Source organism: Thermobia domestica, chromosome 5, assembly GCF_964235325.1.
Source record: "Thermobia domestica chromosome 5, izTheDome1.hap1.1, whole genome shotgun sequence".
Lineage (NCBI taxonomy): Eukaryota > Metazoa > Arthropoda > Insecta > Zygentoma > Lepismatidae > Thermobia > Thermobia domestica.
The window spans coordinates 293,982,819-294,004,370 of record NC_137458.1 but is presented as its reverse complement, the minus strand read 5'-3'; the positions used below and the strand labels follow the sequence as shown (position 1 = coordinate 294,004,370).

The 21,552-nt window shown below is 35.3% G+C and overlaps 1 protein-coding gene across 7 annotated transcripts in view; it reads left to right on the top strand.

Annotated features, from left to right (window-relative positions):
• Nucleotides 1-21,552, top strand: part of Fadd (fas-associated death domain protein) — a 185,742-nt gene that overhangs the window by 96,354 nt on the left and 67,836 nt on the right. Inside the window, exon 4 of one of the 7 annotated variants that reach the window (XM_081760275.1) lies at nt 9,099-16,675. The exons of 5 other annotated variants lie outside the window; for them this stretch is intronic. In XM_081760275.1, the coding sequence (XP_081616401.1) occupies nt 9,099-9,583 (485 nt within the window). In that variant the 3' untranslated portion in view covers nt 9,584-16,675. Of the gene's footprint in view, nt 1-5,225; nt 5,597-9,098; nt 16,676-21,552 lie in introns of those variants that run through there. One more of the 7 variants, XM_081760281.1, reaches the window with a different exon arrangement.

The following is a 21,552-nucleotide window of genomic DNA, read 5'->3' as shown; positions in this document are numbered from 1 at the left end:
CCTCCTGATTTATGTTGTACAAACGATGTTTATAATTGTCCAATGTATCTGGGATACGGGAATATTGACAGTAGCTTTCCTTCATTGTATGTATATAATCAAGGAATTTGCATGTATACTTTGGGATATTGATCTAGTGGTGATCGAGTGGTTGTTGTTCGATGCAGAAAACTATCATAGTCAACGTCGACGATCCCATAATCAAACTAACAGATACAATCGTCATTTAATTTGGTTAATTCTGATACTTTTTTTAGCTCTGCTTCTGAGTAGTCCGTGTGTGTAGTGGTTGCTGTAGAATGACAATGCAGAAAAATTCGATTCACCTTACATACAGAGGATGGACAAAAATGCAGAAACATCTGAAAAAATTGCACATTATCTTTATTAACAGCGAGTAGGACCACTTTGGCATGCAGAACTTCCTGCAGTCGACGGGGAATGGAGAAATACAGATCGCGTATTGTTGTGAAACAGATGTTGTACCATTCTTCCGCTAAAGCAGCTTCAAGTTGTAGAGACGTCAGTGGTGGGTAGCGGGCTCGTACCTTCATGTTCAAAACTGATCACCAGGGCTCAATGATATTGAGGTCTGGCGGCGGCCATGACAGATGTGACGCTTTATCTTTATGCTCATCAAACCAGTCCTGGACGATGTGAGTTGTATGAAGATGGACTCTGTCATCTTGAAACACGACTTTACCATCTGGGAATAAAGTTTGCACCATGGGATGCTGCTGGTCACTCAAAATGATTACGTAGTGCTTGCCATGTCCATGCAGGGTGATGATGGGTCCGGCAGAATACCAGGATATGGCTGCCCAAATCGTCGCTTAACCACCGCCCAGCCTGTATTCTTCGCCTGTGCTGGCGTTCTCCACGTGTAAACTCGGCCAGCAGTTGGAAACAATGGGAAGAAAGACTCATCCGACCAGATGACAGCCTTCCACTGCTTCATTGTCCAGTTTTTATGAGCGTTGCATTATTGTATCCGTATACCAGTATGGTCAACAGTCACGAGTGATTTAGGAATTGCAAATCTGCTAAAATACCCTGCTTGTGGAGTTCTCTTCTGACTGTTTTGATTCTAACAGGGTCTGTAAGCACTGTATTCAGCCCAGTTGTGACTTGGCGCCGTGGTGGTTTTCTGCTTTGTCACAATCCTACCCAATGTACGTCTGTCTCTGTCATACAACACACACTTGCGTCCACTCTGGTGCTTCGCTGATGCGGTTTTTCCGGAACACTCGTAGGAATCATAATCTTCGAGACTGCCTCGTGATACACCAAACATTTCCACTACCTTCATCACGGAACCTCCCACCATACGCGCAGTCACAATTTGTCATCTTTGAAACTCTATCAACTCAGATAATTCACGACAACCTGCACGGACCGGTTGCTGAACTGTAACTGACCCATCTATTCGATTGGCCAAGTTGTTCACCTCAAAGGATGTGCCGATGACCACAACGACTCCGAGCATTAAGATGCAAATCGTATTTGAAATGGCTCTCTCTTTTATACCAGGTGTTTCCATATTTTTGTGTATCCTTGTATAGTAAATAATAAAAGTCATCCCTTTTAATACTTGATACATGTTGGACTAGATAGTAAAGTACAGTTGAGTGGCAATTCATTAAAATGTTTATGCTTCTAAACAAACTTTCTAACTAAGACTGAATCTAGATTATCTTTGAAATAAGCAAAGGCCAACAACCTTTAGCACAATGGATACACACTTTGAGTGTTTGGAAAATGGTAGTCAGTTGTACAAAGTTCAAATATTGTTTTAAATCACTCTATTCTGTACTGCAGTATAAGGGATAGCTTGACGTATTTAAACAGTTTTATAGAGGACAAGGAGAAACAAGTATGTGTGAACGGCAAACATAATTGTAAACGCCACTTTGAATTATTAGGTGGAGTGGGTTGTAATCAAACCACAGAATAGTATGTAGGCATTTTAAGTTCGGAAATATGCCATGCAGACGGCAGGTATGTGTCATTGCTCTGAATTGCATGGAAATATTGAACCTTCTTTTCCAGTTTCTACGATAGTTTTGTCCTTGAATTGGTGATCAGATTTTGGCCTGAGTTGAGTATGATTGCTTGTAGATACTTGAATAATTTTGTATTGCATTAAGTTTTTATATATTTACGATACAAAGCCAATTTTTGTTTATATAGGTTGCCTTGTTAGAAATTTAGTACACGCATTCTGTGAGTTCTCTGCTTAAAAATGTGATATGCATTAAAAACGATTCTTTCAATCTATGGTTTAGCTTTTTGTGTAAAACCTTTACTTTCTCAATGTGATATGTGTTATCTAACAAATGTACTAACAATCTAATGAATATACTAACAATCTTGAAATTTCTGGTTTTAGTTTCCTGATATAGTTCGTAACGCTAGTTTGTATATTCCCCTTTGTTATTCCTATGTAGCTTGTTTGCATTTGCATCTATATGTAGCCTCTTACAACATTCTCGAACTCATATCTTTCCTATAATGAGTATGTGTGTGTGTGTGTGAAGGGGGTAGGGGGAAAGTAAGATAAGCGTAATTGTGTGCTTCAAACACAATATTTTTAAAGGTGTTTGTGAACCTCGGAAAGATTGGAATTTCAGTTATTTTCTTTTCTTTTCTTCAGGGTCTTCTTTTTCTTTCGTAGCTTATAAATGTGTTTTTTTTTCTTTGCTTTGCTTTTCCCTTTTGACATTTTTCTTTTGTATGGGTGGGTAGGGATGTCGTATCTACTTTCTTATCTCAGATGAAGCATTCAATCTCCTTTTTCCATCATTTGGTTTGAACGTCACAGTTTTCATTTGTAGAGAGTATGCAAAACGTCCATAAATAAACCAAGTGTCTAGGCTTTATATGTACTTTGTTAACGAACTCGTGTCAGTCTTATAGATTATTAAGTCTAAGAAATCTGTTCTTCCTTTATCTTTGTTTTGACAGTGAACGAAGGCTTATTGAGTATTCATATTTTTTCTTTCCTTATTTTTTTCTTCCGAACCAACGAACTACTTCTTCCTAAAGGCAAGGTGGCAACAAACCAGGAAAAGTCACGGAATCCTGCGCTAGGAATGAGGGAATTCCGACTTGCCAAATACGAGATTTTAAAAACATTTGAAATGAAAGTTTTAAGACGATTTCAGATGTGGTTGAGTGCTGTTTTTTAATTGCCAACTTCAAACTTAAGAAACTTACCTGTGTTTTCCACTAACGATGTGTAACAAATTTATGTTACACGCAGTTACTTGTGCTCATTATTTTTTGGTTATATCATATTGGTAAATCATACAAAAAAACATTTGGATCAACGTTTGAGTGGTAAATTTATTTTCGACGCACGCATAATTCCAGTGTTTTTTTTTTTTTTTTTTTTCGTTCCCACTAGTTTTGATTTTATGCCAGTGTCCTGCTCTGCATTAAGTGATGCGAGCTTATCACACAAGTGAAAGGATTGTGGAAAACGGTTACTCGTATTTGAGCTTCTGTGTTTTCATTGTAATGTATTTTATTTCGCAAAGAGGTTTACATATTTCCGAAGTGCTTATGAGTTTAGGTAAACAGTTGATAAAGTTTCCTATCAGGTTATGTGTTTGGTCAATATTCAGTGAATAGACGGACTAATTTAATCGGATTCCTGATCTTTAAATATGGGATACGTCTATAGATAACAAAGTGTACTTCCTACCTTGTGCTTATAATGCAATATTTATTGTTGTACACTTATACATACATTTTTAAACATTTCCTATCAGTGCCTTTGAAATGCATGAGGATTCGTCAAATAAGTTTCAAAAATATATTAGTTAATCTTATTTTAAAATTATTCTGGGATTGACAATAATATAAAAAGGTTCTCGACATAGCAGCGAAAGAGTAGTTATTATTATTATTATTATTATTATTATTATTATTATTATTATTATTATTATTATTATTATTATTATTAAAGCAAAAATGCACTTACTTTTCCACGACTCCCCTTTAAGACAATGCATTTGTCCAATGCTTTTGCAGTAAGTAGATTCCATCCCTGAAGTGAGATTCTGGAAGGTTTACAAAAGAAGTAACCTATGGGTGGCATAACCTCTTCATTGTTCTAATATATTTTCCAACCATAAATTTCTTTAGATGTGGGAATAGATGGAAATTAGAGGGAGTAAAATCTGGCTTGCAGGATTGAAGTTGCAACAATTCGTATTTGAAATCTGTCAGTTTTCTCATTGTTAAAGCACCTTGTCTTGCCCTAATGAAAGATGATTTTTTGCAATCCATGCCTCTTGCCACGTATTTTTCGCCAGTTAATATTACAAAGTAATCATTAAAAAGAATCCCTTTGCATAACAGAAAATACTGGCTTGTAACTTTTCCAGCAGATGAAACTAACTTCACCTTTTTAGTGAAGAGCCACTGACATCCATCCATTGCTTGATTTCTGTTTGATTTCTGTTGTTCATGATGTAGACCCACGTCTCATCCACAGTAACATCATGCACAAAAGCAGTTGCATTGTTTTTAAAAGTCTGTATATTGCTGAGAAAGTCATTTTCGCATTTGTTTTTCGTCAGCATTCAGCAAATACGGCACTCATCTCGCACGAAGCATTCTCACATTTAATTCTTCATGTAAAATGTTCCACACTTTTCTTAAATTTATTATGGGTCTATGGTGTCAGCTTTTTCATACATTTTTAATCGCTGATTTTCCAACACCATAGTGTGCAATTTTTCGATGTTTGTGATGGCAGCTTTGGGACGTCCTTTACGTGAATCATCTTCAGTAAAAGTACAACAACGTATAAATTCAGCTGCCTATTTCTTAGTTGTTCACAATGAAGAAGCAAAATTCTTATAAACCGTCATCAACTTCGATTAAATTTCCGCTGGCGGTAAGCCGTTGAAGACAATGACAGCACTGTATTCGAATTTATCTATATGAACAAAAGACACACAACATGTCTACTTTCAAAATTCGTATGAACAAACTATTCGGTAGATTAAGTTGACACTTAACTTACGTTATTGCAAAACATGGACCAACATAACTTAAAATATATTAATGCTAACTCTGTGCATGGGCTTGTATTGATATTAATGCCGTGCAAAGGCGAGAACTTTTTACCTTGCCCTCACTGCATAGATTAAACTTACTTTAAATTGGCCTAAAAGATATTCTATCGGTTTATAAATGATTGTTCTTGTTCCGAGGTGTATTTGAACTCATCATAACCGTTATATCCGTTGGAGAAATGATGAACGTCTTTATCAGATTGGCTTCCAGCTTTGGTACACTAATGAAAGTTGTACTTACTTCGCTGTGGGATTGCAGCCTCTGTATGGTTACTTTAACCAAGAAAGCAGTAGTAATTACTATGATTCGTTTATATTAATTTCTGTGTCTTGTTATAAAAGTGATGTTTATAGGTGCCAAATATATCTGGTACACAGTAGTATTAACAGTAGCTTTTCTTCAGTTTTTGTGGAGAATCATTAAATTCACATCTGCACTTTTGAATATTATTGTAGCAGTAATCGAATGGTTATCACCTGACACAGAAAAAGGTCAAAATCAAAGTCAGCAGCAACATCGATGTCAATGTCCCTGTAATCAAAATAACAGAGACAATAGTGATTTAATATGGTTAATTTTGATACCTATTTGTGGTCTACTTCTGAAGAAGTCTGAGTATGTAGTGGCTGCTGTAGAATGACAATGCAGTTAAATTGAAGTCAAGTCAGTCAAATATTTATTATATATACTTTCAATGGTTGGAAAATGGTATTCTGTTGCACAAAGCTCAAATATTGTTTTAAATCACTATATTTCATGCTGCAGCATAAACGATAGCTTAATGTATTTACGCAGTTTTGTAGAAACAAATATGTATGAGCGGCTCAGGGTAAAATTGAGTAATTAGGTGGAGTGGGTTGTAATCGAACCACAGAATAGTATGTAGGTAGTTTAGTTTCAGAAATATAAATGCAGAAGTCAGGGGAATCTTGTTTGGCGTGTGTCATTCCATTAAATTGGATGAAAATATTGAACCTTCTCTTCCGGTTTTGTCCTTGAATTGGTGATCGGATTTTGGCCTGAGTTGAGAATAATTACTTTTAAACATTTGAACACTATTGTGTTGCATTAAGTTTTTATATATTTCCTAAATTAAGCCAATTTTTGCTCAAGTTGCCTTGGTAAAAATTTAGTACATGCATTTTGTGAGTTCTCGGCTTAAAAGTGAAAAACGTTTCTTTGAATCTATATTTTAGCTTTGTGTGTAAAACCTGTACTTTCTCAATGTGATATGTGTTATCTAACAAATGTACTAGCAATTTAATAAATTTACTAGAAGTATTGAAATTTCGGTTTTTAGTTCCCTGATATGATTCGTATGCTAGTTCGTATATTCCCCTTTGTTATTCCTATGTACCTTGCTTGCATTTGTATTTATGTGTAGCCTCTTACAATATTTTCAAACTCATACATTTTGTATAATGAGTATGTGTGTATGTGAAGGGGGTAAGGAAAAGTAAGGTAAGCGTATTTGAAACACAATGTTTTTAAGTTGTTTGTGATCTTCGGAAAAATTGGAATTCCAGTGTTTTTTTTTTTTCCTTCAGATTCTTCTTTTTCTTCCGTAGCTTCTTAATGTGTTTTTCTTTTTCTTTCTTTCTCCGTTTTCTTTTTCTTTTTTTACGTGGAAGGGCAGGGATATGATATCTACTTTCTTTTCTCAAATGTCATATCTACTTTCTTTTCTCAAATGAAGTGTTCAATCTCTCCTTTTCATCATTGGATTTGGATGTTACAATTTTCATTTGTAGAGAGTATGCAAAACGACTGCAGATAATCGGAGTGTCTAGGCTTTATATGTACTTTGTTAACTAACTTGGTGTTAGTATTATAGATTATTAAGTCCTAAGAAATCTGTTCTTCCGTTGTCTTTGTGTTGGACTGTGAACGAAAGCTTATTGACAGGGTGTCTACTGGTCATGAAAGTCATGAAAGTCATGAAAAAGTCATATATTTTGCTTAGTGGGCATGAAAGCCATGAAAAAGTCCTTTATTTACCCAACTGGTCATGAAAATCTGAAATCTCAGAGTATATTTTTATACTTCATACTTTTATACCTCATACTGCATGTACTGAAACAGTTGTATCAGGTCAGTAATTATGAGAATTTCCCCCACCAGTTAGTGCTGGCTACCTGGTACTTTACTGTCTTCCTAGCTTCTCCCCATTTCATCTTCTAGTCTCTGTAATATAGTAACAACTTTTTACTGTCCAACTTTCTGATCTGCTATTTCTTTACTTCTAAGAAATGTAAATTGTGTATTTTTGGGCCTTTAGACTTATGCAAATAATATTATTCGTTTGAGTTTGCAGATTTTAAATTTGATGATCTATTTTTTTTAAAACGAATTTCTTTTATAATTTGTTTTGTCTTTGGGCAGTTCTCTGAGTGCTTAATTTCAGACAAATTTCTGCTAGATGGATAATTATACTCAGAATTAAAACTTCAAATACAGTATAGAGTTATTCACTGGTAAGAGCAGGCCCGTATTTAGGTAAGTGCTATTCTGTGCTCGAGCACAAGGCGGCAGAATTTTAGATTCTTTCTTTAAGATTCACAATAAGTGATATTTAAGACTAGCAACCCGCATAGTTCCGATGCACCACTAATGGTAGGGGTTTATTATTACTAATGGTAAATTTTTATTGCCATGGTCATGAAAATTTGAACAAAAAGGTCATGAAAAGTCATGAAAAAGTCATGAATTTACTTTCTGGTATTCCAGTAGACACCCTGATTGAGTATGCATATTTTGAAGTAATCAGTAAGAAGAACCCCTTGGCATAACAGAAAACACTGGTAATAACTTTTGCAGCAGATGAAATCGACTTTCCTCTTTTCGTTGCAGAGCCACCAACTTCCACACATTGCTTTGATTGTTATTTCGTTTTTGACGTGTAGTAGTATTAGACCCACGTTTCATCCACAGTAACAAATCAATGCACCCTGGATTCCCTGACCGAACATTTTGAGAAATTAGTTCTTATCATTTGTTTTTGGTCAGCCATCCCGCGCACCCATTCCAATCTCGCACAAAGCTTTCTCGCATTTAATTCTTCATGTAAAATATACCTCACTAAATATATATATCGTCTAATACCATATTATTTACTTTTTCGATGTTTTTGTCTGTGATGATGGCAGTTTTGGGATCCTTCATGCAGATCTTCTTTACGAGAAGTATAAATTCAAAGTAGTAGACCCATGCCTCACCCATAGTAACAAATCGATGCACAAAAGCAGTTGGATTATTTTTTGAAACGGTCTGAAATTTCTGAGAAATTCGTTTTTGCATTTGTTTCCGGTCATCATTCAACAAATTTGGCACCCATCTCACAAAGCTTTCTCACATTTAATTACTCATGTAAAATGTATCTCACTTAAATCTCTCTCTCTCTCTCTCTCTCTCTCTCTCTATATATATATATATATATATATATATATATATATATATGCCTATTGTGTCAGCTATATCATACATCTTTAATCGCCGATTACTATGTTATGCGCTTTTACGATGTTTTTGTCTGTAATGGCATTTTTGGGACGTTCTTCATATGGATAATCTTCACAAGTACGACCACGTGTAAATTCAGCTGCCGTTTCTTAATTGTTGAAATGAAGAAGCAGACTCCTTATAAACCTTCAACTTCGGATTAATTTCCGTTGGCGATAAGCTGTTCCGAACAAAGAACTTTCTGACAACATTGTATTTCAATTTATTCATTCGAACGAAACACACACACACACAAGACCTCTAATTTCAAAATCCGTATAAACAAAACTATTTGGTAGATGAAGTTAACACTTAACTTACGTTATTGAAAAACATGGATCAACAAAACTTTGAAAAGGTATCAACGCTAACTCTGTGTATGGTCTTTTGTTGATATCAATACTGTGTCTGTGGAAAGGTGATAACTTTTTCCTTCATACCATAGGATAGACTTACTGTAAGTTAGCTTGAAAAATATTCTATCGATTTATTAATTTTCTTCTTGTTCCCAGGTTGGTTGGAACGCATCATAACCTTTGTATCTCTTGGAGAAATAGTGATCCTATTTATCACATTGGCTTGCACCGTTGCTACAGTAATAAAAGTTGTGCTTAATTCACTGTGGAATTACAGTCTGAATATGATTACTATAACCAAAAAAGCAATAGTGATTATTACGATTCGCTTATATCACCTCCTGTTTTATGTTGTAAAAATGATGTTTAAAAGTGCTAAACATATCTGGTACACGATAATATTGACAGTAGCTTTCCTTCGGTGTATATGGAGAATCATAAAATTCGTACGCACATTTTTGGATCTTGTTGTAGCACTGATCGATTGGTTGTTATCAGAATTAATGCCAGAAAATCATCAGAATCAACGCCAGCAACAAGGACATCGACATCACCGTAATCGAAATAGAAGAGACAATAATAATTTCGTGTGGTTAATCCTGATACTTCTTGGTCTACTTCTGAGTAGTCAGAGTGTGTAGTGGTTGCTGTAGAATGACAATGCAGTTAAATTCAGTTTAGCTTTAGTAAAAACATAGTAAATAGCAAAGTGATCCCTTGTAGTACTTGATACATGCTTGACTAGATAGTAAAGTACAGTTATTTTAGTGGCAAATCAATAAAATGGTTATTCTACTCAACAAACTTTTTAACAAAGACTGAATCTAGATTATCTTTGAAATAAGCAAAGGCCAACAACCTTTTGCACAATGGATACACACTTTGAGTGGTTGGAAAATGGTACTTAGTTGCACACAGTTCAAATATTGTTTTAAATCACTCTATTCTATGCTGCAGTATAAGGGATAGCTTAATGTATTTACATAGTTTTCTAGAAACAAATATATATAAGCGACTCAGGATGAAATTGAGTAATTAGGTAGAGTGGGTTGTAATCGAATAGTATGTAGGTAGTTTAATTTCTGAAATATACCTGCAGAACTCAAGGGTAGCCTGTTTGTTATGTGTCATTGCATTTAATTGGATGGGAGTGTTCATTTTCCAGTTTCTGTGATGCTTTTGTCCTTGAATTGGTCTGAGTCGTGTATGATTGCTTTTAAATATTTGAAAAATTTTGTATTGCATTAAGTTTTTATATATTTACGATATAAAGCCAATTTTTGTTTATATAGGTTGCCTTGTTAGAAATTTAGTATATGCATTCTGTGAGTTCTCTGCTTAAAAATGTGATATGCATTAATTTTTTTTTTTTTTTTAATCTATATTTTAGCTTTGTGTGTAACACCTGTACCTTCTCAATTAGTCCGTCAGTTAGACCGCTAAAAATGAGAAAATAACTTCACAAAGAGGGAGGAGCTGCAACCATTACAAAATTGTTCAACATAGTCCCAGCAGTGAAAAATGCATGTTGCCCACCCTGAATCGGTAGCTTTCCCAATATGGCGGCCAAAAACAAAATGGTGGTATCAATTCTTAAAACCATCATAATTCTCTCAAATAACATATGTTTTAAAAGTTTTGAGGCTCAATTACATATTTTTCGGGTTTAAGGAATGTGAATTTTGTTTTAAAAATGCATTAACTGGCTTTATTGTATATGGAGTGCATATATTTACCAAAACACAATGGACAAAACAATAAATTTACTCCAAAACTCTACATTTATTTAATTCTCCTACATATTGCGGGATTGTGTGTAAATTAGATAACGTTCTTAATATGCTTGCTTCTTAATATGCTAATATGCTTGACGTAGATGTAGGCTGAAATCTGTGAATATAGTATTTTACAAATATGTGTATCACATTAGTAGCACCTTTATTTTCGTATATTCAGCAATGCAAAGTAATATATTAAATATGGTTTTAACGACGTAAGCTATATCTGGTGCAAGTGTCTCTTAATCTTCTTCACTGTCACTACCAGCGTATTCATCACAACTACAGTCTGCATCATCTATCATATTCTCACAGTGAATCTTGCAGAAATCAGTGCAAGAAATACCAGCGTCGACACAGGAACAGTTGTCCTTCTCGCATTTCCTCTTACAGCTGCATGACACGAACTGCAGTATTTCTTCTGGAGCTGGTTTGCCATCAATCCATTGAATGGTGATAGTTGAGCCATTAATGTTCCACCCATGGCCATCTGGAGATGGAGTGTTCGGTTCTCGTTGTAATGCTCTTTTCCATATAGCAGTCTGGAAATTTGCTCTCCTAATGTGCAGTCTAAGTGAAGAACGACATGGTGATAATCCTTCTGGTTGAACAGTGCACCCCTTCACACAGTGAAGATTATAGCGTAACAAGTTTATATCTTTTGCGCTGTTGTCCTTGGTGTACAGTTTGCAAACAAGTTCTTCTAACAACAAAAATGTTTCTTCATCGACGTCCCATTGTGAACCCAACCGTTGTAGAGCTTTTAAATATATACTTGATTTAATGACAATCTTTAAAATAGACAACTTTCCTTTCCCACAAAAGAATGACACTGTATCACAACCAGATATGGCATGAAGTCCTAGTAATGCCAGAAGAAAGTCTAAAAGTGTGATATCAGTAGGTAGCCAGTTGGATATAGCTGTGACAATGTTTTGACACATTAATATTTGTTTGTTTCCACTTTTCCCCATACAGATATATCCGGAATTCTTAATACGCATAGACTGGTAGAGCAATAGAACAAGCACATCTGTGTCATCGGCATGAATAACAAATGGTTGTTGAAGGGAACTAGCATGGAGAAACATCCTAGTGTCACCTTCTTCTTGTGTACTGCACAGTTCTTCTATTATAGGGAGCTAGCTTGTTTACCAGCGGGGGCTGAGGTAAAGGGGGAAAAATTTCAACAATTTTTCTGCCTGACTCTTGCGACACTCACTTACCCTCCTTCTATATGTCAGCGTTGCCAGGGTTAAAAATTTGTCACATGAATATCATTCTGAAGAGTTACTGTGAGTTGGTTATTTGTTGTGTGCTGTTGTGGTTGCGGTTTTGTTGCTTATTATTCATTTGACAATGGCTTCACAGCGTAAGAGAGGGCAAACTATACACAGCGAAGCTAGGGAAGTAATAAGTAAGTAGGCCATAGTGCAGTGCGACGAAGAAGCGAAGGAGAAAAAACTGAAGCATTTGTTATCACAGCCTAATTTGCGTGTGTCCACGTATACAGGGACCTTCGATAGGGATTGCATAATTGCATAAACTCTTTGAATTAAGTGAGTATTAGCTGAATTTTGTGACGACGCACTGGCAACCCCGCCCAGGATCGTCGAGTGACCGTTTCTTGGCGACGGGGTGGGGAACCTGCCAATCAACTCTGAATTCCTCATCCTCGCATTAAAGCTCCCTATAGTACTAATGAAACACTGTCTTTTTCAATTTTCCAACAGTCACTTCCACATGTAACGAATAACTTTCTACTACCTAACTGAGCTCTGAAAACTTCCTTCTTCCGTAAATAGGAGTGCCACTGAGGTACTGCATAAGATCCAATGAGGTTTTTATATGTTGGACCAGATGTAGAGCTATATCTTTTTTCTCGTTCTGCAAACTTATATCTTTTTTCTCGTTCTTCGAGATACACATCAAAGACAACATCAACTCTCTCGCTACTTGTGGACATAATGGTGTTGAAAAGTACCTGAGCCAATGCAGTAAATGTTATTCCCTTCACCACATTACACTTCTGAAGTAAAGCCATGCCATCGTATATGGAAACACTGTCTTTTGGGTACACATTTTCTACTGCCGCATCTTTTATTAACAGTTTTAACAAAGATGATTTTGATGTCTTCCGTGGTTTTCCATATACATCACACAGTGACCAGGGTAATGGACCCAAAGGATATGACAGAACCATTTTCATGTCTATATTTCGAAACTGACCAAGTATTGCCAATTTCACAAACAAAGTACGATCTTGTCTTAGAGGAATTTCTTTATCCTTTAATGTCACCTTCACTACTGCCTTGAGGTCACTAAAAGTTTTCAAATTTAACTTTGATTGTTTATCATAGAAGCCAGTTGTTGCTGGTATTGTACATCGTTCTTTAGCAAATGCGTTGCACTTTTCCATACCATATGTTTTAGCATTCATAAGATGATCTTTCACAAGAGAAGTCGGAGCCATTCCTGTCGCAATGTTAACAAGCTCAGTGCCACACCAAGGGTTTGCAACACATTCATTCACTGAGTTGATTACAGAATTTACTGCTTCCATATCTTTCAGTATAGATGCTCGTGAAAGCTGTTTGTGCTTATACTTCTCTCCTACAGGCTGCTGTTTTACATGCTGGAGCAATGTTTTTTCTGTAGGCTGCACGACGTGACGAATTTAAAACCCATTTCTGAGTTGTTGAGAAATTTGTACTGAATCCGATAACACCTCCTGAAATCTTACAATCTTTGTTAATAGTGTTTTCAATACATTTGTCGGCTTCATTACCTCCAAATGTGTTTGATTCACTCATTTGAATGCTGAATTCCCCTCGCTTAAAGGCATCATACACTGCGGGGTGAGACTGTGGGAGCTGAAGCATATCATTGCAGTACGGAAGTAAGTACTTAGCATAATTCAGCCGGTCATAGGCAAATACCCAAGGAATCACTTCCTGGACAGAAGACAAATATAAATCCCAATCTCCAGTTCTACTTGCAAATATAAGGTTAAATGCCAGCTCCACAAGATCGAGGTAACTCATCCAAAACTTCGCTAAATCGTTGTCGCCTGTTTCTAAGTTCCTAATGAACTCTAGTAGGGTTTTCATCCAATCTTCTGTGATTCTATTACGCTGCAGCGATTCATATGTAGTCTGGCAGATGTTCTTTTGAAATTCTTCAAGAAGTGTTATAAATTGTTCGTGTAATAAGGGCTGTTGTGAGAGGAGTTCTGAGTCCTGAAATTCCTGTATCAGCAAGGAACATAACGCCTCATAAACTGCTTTATGCATTCGAATAGCTCGATTGTAGCTTTTCCCACTTAGTGCATTGTCAATTGACCCTTCCACTACAATCCCACTGTTGACAATTAGATCTTTCAAACCAGCAGCTCCAAACCTACGACCAATTATGCCTAACAGCATCATCAGTAAGTGGAATCCTCCCATCATCAGCACTATATTCCTGAACTGGTCCTTGTGCTTCCAGTACACCTCACATGCTTTAGCATAAAGTGCTTGATCGAAAACACAAACCACAGCAGATAACTTCATCTGGTCTTTTATTGCACATCCTCTACACAAAACATCATAGGCTGTTCTTATGTCAGTGGCTGGCGAATCAACAGTATCTAGATAACCAATCTCTGTTTTTATGACAACCACTCGATCCCGCACTGTGATGAAGAATCCTGTCCAGCCTGGTACTAGGAGACTTGGATTGGTCCTCAGGCAACGATTGGTAATCCATAACATGTACTGTACTCTCTGCAGAGCTGAAACTGCTTTGTAACTGGTAGAATTCCCTAAATTTTGAACATGTGTCAATTCACCAGGTGGAAGCCGCTGCCCACGGTAGTACTCTGGCATTTTCCTCGTCAAATCTTCAGGTAATGATTTCTTTGACCGGTTTTCAGGGGGTTCTATTGGAGTATTAGATGGCTGTGTAGTTTCTGTGGCAGTAGTTGATGAAGTCCCAGGTTCTGTAGACAAGGCTGTTGTTTTTGCCTTCAACAGTGATTCACCAGTTTGTCGCATAGCGATTATTGAATTTACACGATGTGATGTGCCACCACCTGTTAATGTTTGTTCTAAATTGTCAATGTTATCTGCAATTAGTAGGGCAACATCTCTCTCTGGGTTCATTGACACTAGAAATTTATCAGGAACTACCACATGTCCTTGTTTTTGTTTAGAAATAACATTTAGTGCATATTCTGTTTCTAGTTCTTCAATGATATCATAGCTTATACTATGACCATGACTATTCAGGAGCCGTACAACTTCTGTGTTGTTACACAGAGCTTTTACTACAGATGGGAGTAAAACACTTTTAGGGGGTTTAATTTCACCTCAAGAAACATTATACACGAGGTCCTGGGTCAAAGAATTCTTTAAACGCAAGACCCTTGCACTGCATTGTGCGGAATCAGATGTGCCACTGAGTATAAGTGTAACAAATGTATCTAATCTTGGTGGTACATACAGAGAAATGCATTCAGGATGCAAGTCGTCTTCTGTTGGTGGCCATGGTAGCCTTTTACTAACATTTGAAATGTCTTTTCTTAGAGTTAGAGCTGCAAGATGCACTGTTCTATCTTCTGCTTGCATGTTGCGTAGATTCTGCAATTCCTGTTCCAGTTTATCATTTTCTATCACTAACTTCTCAATGTTTAACGAAACTGGGTACACTAATGTTCTCCTATGTTCAGTACTAACAAATACCAAGTTCTTGTTGTGTAATGAAATTTGCCTCATAAGGTTACCTCTTCTCGAGGAACTTAATTTTCCTCCTAATTTTTCAACTTCTTCTTCCATAACTTTGACAAATTGTTGAAAAGGAATAACTCGAGGATTCTTGACTAAGTCTTCTCCTAACTTTAAAACTTCAACAAACGCAACATTTTCACAGTTCATTTCCAAATTGTCACTGCTTGGCTCTGAGTCATTCTGTTTGTGTATTATCCTAACAAAATTTCTGTAACATGTGAAATGATACTTAGCTTCACTTGACACTAAGTCTTTAGTAGCAATACCTAATATTTTTATAGCTAATTCTGCTTGTTCAGTCTTTAATCTAAGATGTTCATTTGCTGCTGAGCGAACTGTGTTATCTGCTCTCAGTTCACAACTTTCAGAAAGTGGTTCACGTGTTTTTGCACCTTTAACATACTTTGTTTTCTCACAGAATACACATACTTTTGGCAGAATATTTGGTGATACACATGTCTTACTTGTCTTGCGACGTGGTTCCACATCTTGTGATTGAATATTTTTTTCTTGTATTTTCTGAAGCTTTTGTTTATGTGTAAAATCTTGGTAACATTTCCGGTGGTATCTAATGTCTGCAATACTGGTACAGTCATCACTGAGCTCATTTATATGATGATTTCCTCGGGTTTTTGCAGCATATTTCAGTCTCTTCCAGGCAGCCTTCACATCCTTCGGTTCAGTGAGGTCAGCCCAGATGCAGAACAGATAATGCACCTTCCTCCTGCTTCCATCTTGAATCTGTGGGGGAAAAAATGTTAATATCATGGAATTTAATTCTCGAAATAAGTTAATATAGCACCAATTTTTATTTTCTACTTTCAAATTATTATGTAATGATCATAAAACATATTTGAACCATGTTCTACAATGAAGTAATAGATTCCTCGATCCAAAGAAACATGGAATAGAAACGAAAAGTTAATAAAATTGACGTTATTTGGGAGACTTATGACGGTTTTAAGAATTTACGCCGCCATTTTGTTTTTGGCCGCCATTTTAAGAAAGCTACTCTTCCAAAGTGGGCAACATGCCTTTTTCCACTGTTGACACTATACGAAACAGTTTAAAATATGTTGCAGCTCCTTCCTTTTAGTGAGGTTAAATTTTGCTGAATCTGATAGACTAAATGTGATATGTGTTACCTAACAAATGTACTAACAATCTAATAAATATACTAAAAACCTTGAAATTTGTGTTTTCACTTCCCTAATATAATTCATAATGCCAGTTTGTGTATTCCCCTTTGTTATTCCTATGTAGCTTGTTTGCATCTACATTCTTCTTACAAGATTCTCGAACGCATATCTTTTGTTGTAAGTATGTGTGTGTGAAAGAGGCAAGGGGAAGTAAGGTAAGCTTAATTGCGTACTTCAAATACAATGTTTTTAAGGTTTTGGTGATCCTCAGAAAGATTGAAATTCCAGTTATTTTCTTTTTTGTTTTCGAGATTCTTCTTTTTCTTCTCAAGCTTCTTAATTAGCTTTTTCTTTCTTTCTTTCTTCCTTTTCTTTTTCTTCTTTTGCATGAGTGGGTATGGATGTCATATCTTTCTTTTTTTCAAATGTCATATCTAGTTTCTTAAATAAAGCGTTCAATCTCCTCTTTTCATCAATTGGTTAGGACGTTACAGTTTTCATTTGTAGAGAGTATGCAAAACACCCATAGATAAACCGAGAGTCTAGGCTTTATATGTACTTTGTTAACAAACTTGTTGTTTGTCCTATAGATTATTAAATCTAGGAAAGTTGTTCTTCCTTTGTCTTTATTTGAAACTGTAAATGGAGAGCTATTGAGTATTCATATTTTTTCCCGTAACTACTTCCTAAAGGCAAGGTGGCAGCAAACCTGGAAAACTGAAAAAAAAAGGGGGGGGCTTAAGAAGACGATATTGTTACGGAAAAGTCAAGGAATTCTGCTAAGAATCTGGAAATTTCGACTTGCTAAGAACGAGATTTTAAAAACATTTGAAATGAAAATTTTAAAGTGATTTCAGATGTGATTGAGTGCTTGTTTTTAATTGGCAACTTCAAACAAATTTATCTGTGTTTCACGTTAACAGTGTATAACAGTTTTATGTTACACGCAGCTAGTCGTGCGCATTATGTTTTGGTTTTACTTGTGGAGAGGAATATGATATTGGTGAATCATCCAAAAAATGCAGTTGGATTAACGATCCGGTGGTAAATTCATTTTCTACTTGTGCATAATTCCAACCTTTTTTTTCTTTTTCGTTCCCAGTAGTTTTCGTTTTATCGGAGTTTCCTGTCGTGCATTAAATGAGGGGAGCTTACTACACAAATGAAAGGATTGCGGAAAACGGTTACTCGTATTTGAGCTTGTGTATTCTCATTGTAATGTATTTTATTTCGCAGAGAGATTTCAGTGTTCGAAGTGGGAATAAAGCAGAGGCGGTATGTTTTATTACGATTTTGGTTCGGCATACCGGCTATCTAAATGTTGAAATGCAGTGAGGGTATGTTGCCTAAAAAATTGAATTTCTATTTACATAATGACTGAAAACCATTGTAGAGCTTCTCTGTAATCACGGGGGAGGGGATATGAAGAGACTTTGATCCCCGCCAACAACTTCCTGAAAAAAAAAAAAAAAAAGTCGCTCATGTTGTATTATAGAGAATTATACACAAAAATGCTCAAACACCGAATGAGAATATTAACAATTTCCTGCGAGAAAACTCCCGGTCCTCCTACTCGACTGTGGGGTATTCCAAATCCCCAGAAGGTACGCCTCATAGGAGATAACCCCTAAATCCGCCAATGCTCAAAACACGACATTTATATGCATTTAGAGGGCAGACTACTAAATATTTTTCAAAAACTGACATTTTTTCTTTTGCCATTTTTTCTTAAATGAAAAGAAATAATGAAATGTAACATACCTCAATAATAGATAATGTTATTCTACACTCGAAAATACGAATCGGAAGAATATTCAGTATTACCATCCATAGAAATTACAGTGTGACCAGAATTTGAATTACCCAAAAATCTAGGTTATGGCAGCGGCTAGAAAAATGAACTCAGCGGTAATTGATGACTTATCACGCTGTCTGTGTTTCTTGTTAACTACTTTTTAAATAATATTTGTATTTATTCTGTAATAACTTACATACGTTATTACAAAATAAATACAAATATTATTTAAAAAGTAGTAAACAAGAAACACAAACAGCATGATAAGTCATCAATTACCGTTGAATTAATTTTTCTAGTCGTTGCCTTAACCTAGATTTTTGGTAGTTCAAATTCTGGTCACACTGTAATTTCTATGGATGGCAACACTGAAAATTCTTCCGATTCGTATTGTCGGATGTAGAGTAACATTATCTATTATTGAGGTAAGTTACATTTCATTATCTTTCTTCATTTACGAAAAACTGGCAAAAGAAAAATTGTCTGCCCCGCACACACACACACATATATATATATATATATATATATATATATATATATATATATATATATATATATATATATATATATATATATATATATAAAACAAAGAAACAATTCAAGATGACACATCAAAATATAAACTAGGTAAACTTCTTTGAAGACACCTCATTTTAAACACAAAAGGTAGGAAAAAGATAACAAAAAAGTTGGCGTTGTCAACTTTAAAATTATTTCCGCATAAGAAATAAAATGTTTTCATGCAAAGCTATCTGTCAATTACTGTGTATAAAAATGAATTTATGAATGGTATTTAGCGTCTGCTTTCCAGTGACGGTATGTTTTAATCATTGTAAAACCAGAGGCGGTATGGCATACCACCGCATACCGTCTCACTTTGACCACTGAGAGATTTGTTTCGGAAGTGCTTATGAGTTTACGAAAATAGCTGATAAAGGTGTACATCAGCGTATGCATTGGGTCAGTACTCAGTGAATAGCCGGATTAATTTAATTTGACTCTTGATCTCCAAATATGGAATACGTCTATAGATACCAAAGTGTACTTCCTACTTCTGTTTATAATGTAATATTTATTTTTACACGTTTATAGATACATATTGAATCATTTTCCATCAATAATTATACGTTTGTAATGTATGATGGTTCGTCCCATATATTTAAAAAAAAAAAAAATACATTATTTATTCTTATTTTAAAATTATTTTGGCATTAAAAATGGTGCAGCAATTTTCGAACATTTATGGTAATGAGTTCCAATAAAGTTTCAGTCCTTTTGTTTTTAAAGCAAAATTTTGCAATGCTTTTTTTAAATATCAACACGAAATGTTCAAAGTTTTAAAAAACAAGAGTTTTTCAAACAAGACGTATAAAATATATTTTGTAACTGAAATGTCCCTTTTGAGATTGGGGCACAGAAACTATTCTAGGGGTTGGAGAGTGTACTGTCACAGTAACATCCCTGCTAGTGCTACTCTCCAAAAATACGTAATGAAGACTGGATTTATTTATTGAACAGTTCCGTGTGAAATGAAAAACAATAAAATGGAATGGTCAGAATTTGCTATTCAGATTATTATCGTTTTTTTGTTTTTTTTTTAGCACACTGTAGAAGTAACAGAAGTTTCATGATGTGTAATTCTTGTTCTAATGTTGACATCTTCATACTTTGTTGTAAGAAAGAAAGAAAGAAAAAAACGTAAATGGGATCTCCGTGTTTCTATGTTGCTGTTCTATAAATAATTTTTCACCAAAATCTTTAGATTTTGAAACTAGGGAAGCGAAGTAAACAAGTTTCTTCTTACTGACGGGTCATTACCAATGTTACATTGAATAAAGAAAAGTGATCCAAGCGATTCGTCATATTAAGATTGCGGCTTTAAAATATTGTGCATTTGATACTAACTTAACACAAATTCAGTGGCGTAGTCGGTACAGTGTTTACTTCTGTGGCCAAAGTTTCTACGATTGAACCATGGGTGTGTGATATGGATTTGTGGTAAATAAACAGCAAGACGGCAAGGTTTTTTCTTTTTCGATTCTCCCCGTATTTACATTTCTTTTCTTCTTACATTATTAACTTAGTAATTACTATCTCGTTCGTGGGATGTTAAAGTAATACTTTAATGTTAAATATTAATGGTATGCAATTGGTTGTTTTCGTCTATCTATATACCCGTAAGGCACTTTTGTAAATTGTGAAACTTCGAATTTGCAATGGTTGAATTCTTTCACCCGTGTAAACAATGTTCCGGGACACGATTTTATTTTTCTAAGGGATAAGCTGTTCTCTGGTCGCTTTCTGGCATGAGAATGCAGTTTTACTTTCGCGATAGTATTCGTTGGTGGAAAATAAAAGCTCTTAAATACCCCAATGTGTAAACATGATAGTTAATAAAGGTAATAAAGACTTTTATTTCAAGAAATTCCAAATGAATAAATAGCACCATGAAAATAAGTGTATACACTTTATTATCCTGTATTAAGTGCGGAATCGTGTTTACTTGTATTAGTTTAACATTTTAATTTCTTATCTTACAAACGCAAGACAGGAAAGGGTGAAAAGCTCCATCAAACCAGTGAGGAGATTACTGATCTGAAATGATTATCTTAAAAACTTAACAACACTTAGACTAAAGAAAAAAAGTTGGCTGTATCCCCAAAAGGGAAAGAAGTAGCAAATTCAAATTGATTTATGCAGTGGATCGAGGCGGGTACGTGACAGAAGAAAAGATGTAATGCAATCGTTAACAGGCTTTTATTTACGACGTCATATTGTATTGAAAAACGGTCAATAAAATCGGAGGAGCAGAATGTATAGTAAAAGCTTTTTATGTTGGTTTAGCGTGGTTGTTCAAATTGCACAGGCAAGATCAAAATGAAGAGGCGTTGTAGTTGTAGTGTTCATTGTATCCAGTGTTCCCATAGAAATAACTAACATGTCAGTGTCCAAGTATTCCAAGACCATGTTCAATTTTTCCTGGATGTTATATACGAGGCGTTTCTTTTTTTTTAAGTAAGTACCGTTTTGAAATAATAATAATAATAATAATAATAATAATAATAATAATAATAATAATAGTAATAAACAATTATACTTTAGGGAACAATTTTATTGTTACATGGAAGC